Source organism: Myotis lucifugus, unplaced genomic scaffold, assembly GCF_000147115.1.
Source record: "Myotis lucifugus unplaced genomic scaffold, Myoluc2.0 scaffold_8148, whole genome shotgun sequence".
NCBI lineage: Eukaryota > Metazoa > Chordata > Mammalia > Chiroptera > Vespertilionidae > Myotis > Myotis lucifugus.
This window is the reverse complement of record NW_005879196.1, coordinates 1-7,139: the sequence shown is the minus strand read 5'-3', so window position 1 is coordinate 7,139 and position 7,139 is coordinate 1. Positions and strand designations below refer to the sequence as shown.

General features: G+C 45.4%; 1 protein-coding gene across 1 annotated transcript; it reads left to right on the top strand.

The window, feature by feature from the left end:
- Nucleotides 1-2,008: 2,008 nt before the first annotated feature.
- LOC102435835 (gamma-aminobutyric acid receptor subunit pi) lies at nucleotides 2,009-7,127 on the top strand (the record flags this gene model as incomplete). Its single annotated transcript, XM_006109306.3, has 4 exons — nucleotides 2,009-2,146; nucleotides 2,609-2,761; nucleotides 3,261-3,448; nucleotides 5,557-7,127. Coding segments are annotated over 4 exons (782 nt in total), but the record flags the coding sequence as incomplete, so codon positions are not given.
- Nucleotides 7,128-7,139: the final 12 nt, after the last annotated feature.

Sequence of the window (7,139 nt, the reverse complement as noted above, 5' to 3'; positions counted from 1 at the left end):
AGGGCCAGAGGTTGAGAACCACTGCTCTAAGAGCTCATGCTTTCTTCCTTGCCCTTGGAGGGGAGATAGATGCTTCTAAACCAGCCGTGGGCAAACTACGGCCCGCGGGCCGGATCCGGCCCGTTTGAAATGAATAAAACTAAAAAAAAAAAAAAAAGACCGTACCCTTTTATGTAATGATGTTTACTTTGAATTTATATTAGTTCACACAAACACTCCATCCATGCTTTTGTTCCGGCCCTCCGGTCCAGTTTAAGAACCCATTGTGGCCCTCGAGTCAAAAAGTTTGCCCACCCCTGTTCTAAACAGTGGATGCTGTAGCTAAGAGTCCCCAAAATGCTAGCTCCAGCACTGGCATCCCATTCCCAGTATCCTGGGAAAACAGAGGCCTGGGGAGAAGACCAGAATCGCTGGGCTTTTCCCATCACTGGCTGTGTGCCTTTGGGTAAGTAGAACAACATCTCTGGACCTCAGTTTCCTCATGAGTGAAGTGGGAAAAACAATAGTATCTGACTCAAGAGCTATTGGTTAACAGCTTAATTGGGGTAGATTTACACACCATAAGATTCACCCATTTTAAGTGTACAATTCAAAGATGTTTGGTAAGTTTGCCAAGCTGTGCGACCACTGCAACATTTTGTTGTGAGAACATTTCCGTCACCTACAGAGACCTCTTGTGCCCACTTACCATCACTTTCATTGCCACCACCAGCCCCCATGCTACCACTAATCTACTTTCCGTCTCTGAATTTGCCTGTTAGGGATATTTCACATAAATTGGATCAACACACTATGCGGTCTTTTGCATCTGGCTCCTTTCGCTTAGCATAATGTTTCTGAGGTGTCAGCGTGTGAATCAGTACTGCATCCCTTTTACTGCTTTATTCCTCGTGATTCCATACAAATGCATACAAGCAGTGGGAGGCCCTCTGGTCTGCTCCACCTCCTAGCTGTGATGTAATGCTGCCGTGGACACTTGTGTACAGTTGTTTTGTGAACATGACTTGGTTTCTCTTGGCAGATACTTAGGAGTGAATACTAGGTCAAATGGCAAAACATGTAATCCTATCCTATATAATAAACAGCTAATATGCTAATTAGACTGAACAGCAGAATGACCATCTGGACAACCTTCGGGACGAAGCTGGAGCTGTGAGGGCCGAGGCAGCTGGGGCTGTGAGGGCCAAACCCCTTGCACGAATTTCATGCATCGGGCCTCTAGTATAATATATATCTCTCAACCATAAGATCCATCCCAATCTCAGAAAATGTAAAAAGTATAGCATAGGGAATAGACAATAATATTGTAATAACTACATATAGTGCCAAGCAGGTACTAAACTTTTGGGGGATCACTTCATAAGTTATATAAATAGCTAACCACTATGCCATACACCGGAAAGTAATATAGCACTGAATGTCAACTATACTTGAAAAAATTTTTTTAATTAATCTGAAAAAAATGAAGAAAAATAGAAATATCTACCATGCAAGTTTGTAAGAACATAAATGTTTCATAAAAGGCAGCCATTACTACTATTATCAACTCAGTTAGTCAAACTGCTTTGAGATTTCTCAAGTGCCTATGTTTATTGACATCAGTAAAGTGGCCCACAGCGGGGTTGTTGTGTGTTGCATTTTTTGCCCACACGGAAATAGGAACAGACTGAGTTCAAGGCCCTGGGAATACTGTGGGGGGTGTCGGACTGTCCTGGAAGGCTCTTCCCAGCACAGACCTTGTGTGTTCACACGTGTCCAGTAAGTACTTAAATAATGAGTTCTGTGCTTAGCGCTGAACCGGTTCTCAGTGGAAGGCAGCGTGCTCGCAGGTCACCTCATCCCGAGCAGACGCTGCAGTTACAGGTGAGAAACCGTGCGGCGTGTTACCGGACTCATCCCTGGACTTGGCGCCATCCAGACCAGCTCCCGCGGTCTCCGTAGCGTAGCGTTGCCCGGTCCCGTTCGGTCGCCACCTTCTTGCACTGACCAGGGCTCTGCTCCTCGCCAGGGGGCTACGACGGCAGCGACGTGGAGTTCAGCTGGCTGCGCGGCAACGACTCTGTGCGGGGCCTGGAGAACCTGCGGCTGGCGCAGTACACCATCCAGCGGTACTTCACCCTCGTCACCCGGTCGCAGCAGGAGACAGGTAACTCGTGGGACAGATTGTACAAAAGCAAGAGAACTGGGTCCGAAATAGGAGCTCTTCTCCACTTCCCCCTTGCGGGGCCTGGGAGCCCCTCTGCAGTGCGGTGGGGCCGGGGGGCTTGGAATTGGTACTTTCACCTGCGCCACACCCAGGACTGAAACGGCCCCCAAGGGGCCCACAGTCTGGCGAGGTAGGTGACAAGGACACCAGAGTTACGTGCTGCGGGGATAATATGACAGAGAAAGGCACAGGAAGAGGATCGGGGGGCGGGGGGCATCAGCACCCCCGTAAATCCCACTTGACAACAGCATTTCCTTTCGTGAAAACGATGGCCGTTCCTGATCCACTAGGCGTGGTGGACAGCAGAGGGCTTACTGTCCATACGGCCAAGTTCAACGTCCCTCGGGGAAACCACTGCCCTGAGAGCAGACGTGACCTCCTGCCCCTTGCTTACCCTCTCAGGAAATTATACGCGGCTGGTCTTGCAATTTGAGCTCCGGAGGAATGTCCTGTACTTCATCTTGGAAACCTACGTTCCTTCCACTTTCCTCGTGGTGTTGTCCTGGGTTTCGTTTTGGATCTCCCTCGATTCCGTGCCTGCAAGAACCTGCATCGGTGAGCAGCTCCAACCCGAGATGTCTTAAGAGCTGGCTTACTAGGCCCTTCCCCTCCTCCTCTCCTTCTGCCACTGTTTTCATTGATAGTCACAGGGCAGTTCCCGGAGTTGGGTTTTTGAGGGAAATAGAGAGAAAGAAGTAGAGAGCGAGACAAAGAGACTACTCTAGGAGTAGTACATTTTTAAACTTAATTTTGTAGTGACAGATAAGGGGATGTTGTGATTAGATGGCCTGTTGCCAATTACTTTGCATACTGACCAACCCCCTCTAATGAGAGGACAGAAGGTTAAACATTTAAAAAACCCCATCGCTCATATCTGTACAAAACGGACAATTCAACCCCGTTCCAGAAGGCCACAGAGTCTCCCAAAAGCGCTCTGTTCCATTTCTGAGTCCTGTGCCCACCTTGCCAAGTCCTGCATGGAGACAGTCTCCCAGGTAACGGTGGAAGGTCCCCTGGCCACTGGCGTGGGAACATTGCCTGCCTGTTTTCCCAGGAGTGACCACCGTATTGTCAATGACCACACTGATGATCGGGTCCCGCACTTCCCTTCCCAACACCAATTGCTTCATCAAGGCCATCGACGTGTACCTGGGGATCTGCTTTAGCTTTGTGTTTGGGGCCCTCCTGGAATACGCAGTTGCCCACTACAGCTCCTTACAGCAGATGGCGGCCAAAGACAGGGTAAGAATTTTGAGGGCCCTATGTATGATTCATCACTTGTGCCATGGGCTGGTCGGTAGAGATGGCCTGGACCTGGTTACTCCTTCCCTACCCTCCTCCCCCCCCCCCCAGCCCCAGCCCATCCCCCATAATTCACTTTGCTCCAGTGACTCTCATCTTGTTCAGGTAGGAGCTTCTGGAAGTCATGATGCCTTTTGAAAAGGATTGTTCTTTTCACCCAATGCAATGAGATATTAATATGTTTAATTTTCCAGCAGAAAATAACTGTTATCTGTATGCAACATAAAGTCACACCTACAAGAACAAGCATCCACACACACAAAAAAAAACCAATATTAAACCAAATGTGATCAGCTACTTACAAGTTTCAGATTAATCTGTAGTTACTATTTAATTCTTTGGTGCATTCTTGTTTTCTTAAATTAGACAAACAATGGTTTACTGAAAAAATGTAGGAAAAAATCAAATTGTGGTAAATTTCTTGATTAGCATAGCTTTCTGCTAATTGGAAATATGGTCCAGCTCTCAGAATAATAATGGCTATTATCTATGAAGCACTTACATGTACCAGGCGCAGTACCGAGCCCTTTGCAAATATTATATCCTTTAAAATGCTCATAGCAACCCAGTAATGACCTTTTCATTTTTATACTTGTGGAATCTGAGGTAGGGGACAGGGAAGGGACTTTTCCCAGGGGAGACAGATAGTAAGATACAGAGCTTGGATTTGAACCTATTTCTCCTTGGCTCTCAAGGCCGACACTTATCTGTTATTCCCACTTGCAATGGGCAACAGGCCATGCTCTTAATAATCATTCTCTCCAGGCCCACGGAACCCTGGGATTCTTTGGAAGCCCAAGTTGATAGACATTGACATATGAAAGCTCGTGCTAAAAAGCAAAAAAAAAAAAATGTTTTAAAGGGATAGAGATCTAATACAGAAGAAGTGCCACCTTTAGCAGAGTGCCAGGACTACACAGGGTCTAATGATGAGGAAATAAAGAATCAGCAGAGCCCGAAGACCCAGGTGTCTTTTCCCTTGTGTTCGACTATTGTGAACAATGTTTCACACAGTCATGCATCCAAGTGACAAAGGCAAATGATCATATGTGCCAGCCAAGGTAGACATGGATTTCACTTATTTTCTTCCTTAAGGAGACAATGGTTAATTACCAAAAAATTCTGAATTTAGTAGACTGCCAAAAAGGGAATTGGAGAAAGACCAAGATTTATCACTGAAGAGCCAGAAAGCCCTTATTTTGCCATGTGTCTAACAGTCACTTCACTCCAGAGTACCTGCTGTGTGCCAGTCAGCTTACCAACCTCCCATAGTCCACCAACAACCCATCGATGGGTACCATTATCATCCCGATTTTACTGTTTAGGGACCTACCACTCAGAGAAATGAGATAACTCATCTAAGACTCCACATCTAGTAAGTGGCCTGGCCAAGGACCTATACTCGGTTCTCTCTGACGTCACTACGCTCCTCATATCCTATGTCGCCCCAACATGTTGGTGAATGGCAATTCCCTGGAATTTCAAGGAGCATCACTATTTCTGTTTGTGGCGAGACCTCCAGACACTGCTGATTTCTATTATTTCTCATAATCAACTACTTCCCCCTCCCTGAAACAGAATGAAATCCCTCAAATGCCTACTAAATGTTTTACATAATTTATACCATTTAATCTTCCAATCAGACTCGTGAGGTAGGTATTAATATCATCACCATTTTGCAGGCAAGGAAATAAAATTTTTAAGGGATTTTGGTGACTAAAATTTCACAAGAGTGAGAGAGAGAATGGAATTTGAACCCAGGCCAGCTAACTTCAAAGCTGTGGATTTAGCATTTAGCACACAGCTCTGCACAGCTAGAGAGAACAATGGTTATTCTTCCCATTGCACAAGCTAAGGACAAGGGATCAGTGCCTACAAGCAGGATGACAGGACTGCTAAGTCTGGCTTACCAGCCAATTTCTGATGCACTCAATGTCACTCTCTATTAAACCTAATTATGCAATACGTAGGCCTCCAAGTATATAAATACCCACTTATTTATTTTGCTGACTTAAGCTTTCCAGCTAACTGCGTTGTCTATGAACTAGGGGATGCCGAAGGAAGTGGAAGAAGTCAATATTACTAACATCATCAACAGCTCCATCTCCAGCTTTAAACGGAAGATCAGCTTTGCCACCATTGAAATTTCCGGTGATAACGTCGACTACAGCAACTTGACTATGAAAACCAGTGACAAGTTCAAGTTTGTCTTCCGAGATAAGATGGGAAGGATTGTTGATTATTTCACAATTCAAAACCCCAGTAATGTTGACCGATATTCCAAACTACTGTTTCCTTTGATTTTTATGCTGGCCAATGTATTTTACTGGGCATATTATATGTATTTTTAAGAGGACATTAAAAATTTGCATGCCATAGGACTTCAACAGAAGGAAATAATGATATAAATGGTATTCTAAGCCAAGTGTGCACCCTAACCCAATGGTGCTAAAAATAACTAAAGTAACAATTTAACATTTATTATCAAAGAATGGACCCCCCAACCATTATTTAAGCTTGTAGATGTTCCAGCATTACAGAGTCTTGTAATAGAAATATCAACCCATTCCTTTTTTATCTTTACAAAAGACATCCCCATGGAGCCAAGATTACAAGCAGTACTCAGGGTTGGCTGCCTGCTCAGTGGCTCCCTGGCCTGCATTTACCTCATATAAAAAATATGAGAGGGAGGCCATTCCATGTACTGAGTAACCCTCAAGTGGCAGGGGTTGTTTCTGAATTAATCATACATGCCATTTATTAAACCTCCGTAGCGCTTATAAAACGCATTGTTGCCTATTTAGGGAGCAACATTTTCTAGTTTTTTGTTTTTGATTCAAATGAAATGTGGGCCTAAGTCAATTTACTGAAAGTCACTATATTAACGCAACACCAAGATGAGTTTTTAATACTGCACTTAATATCACAACAGAATTGTCCCCAAATTCCAATAAGTCCTACCACTGAAAAGTCAGATGTAAGTGAAGAAAAATTTAGTGGATCAATAACCTCACACATAAACCCCTTGTTTCTAAGATACAATGGCTTCCCCAGACTGGAAGGGCTCTGGGGCTTTCTTCCCCATTTGACATGTCTTATCCCTTTATCATTATACACAGGCCAACCCTCCCCATTGCTGGAGCTCTTCCCCATATCAGGGATGGGAATGGAGGCTGTTTGGTTTTTGTGTGTTTTTTAGTGATTCTGGAGTCTTCGTGTGGACTGTTGCCATGAAGACTTGCAGTGTTGAGTCCATTTCTATCTGCTACTCTTTCCCAGCCGCAGACCCCTGCGTCCTTCTAGGAGGAGCTTGCATCCCCAAGCTCTAATGACCAGGAATGATGCTTATTCGATACTGAACTGCATTTCCCAGAAACACGTGGGTTAGCACTAGCCAGCGTGGCCACGCTCACTTCCCTGAGCCTTCGAGCTGGACGGCAAGAGCAGGAGAACGTTGGCCCTGGGTCCTGAACTTTCTGAGGAGCAGTGGAACTTGTTACAGAACCTTTGTTCAGGCTGCAGGTGAGCCGTCCTTTCCAAGTCCAGCCACTCTCACCCTAAAACAAGAAGCACAGCGCGCATCTCTTCCTGCTCCGTGGCCAAGTTCAGCCCACAGCATACGTGGCGATGT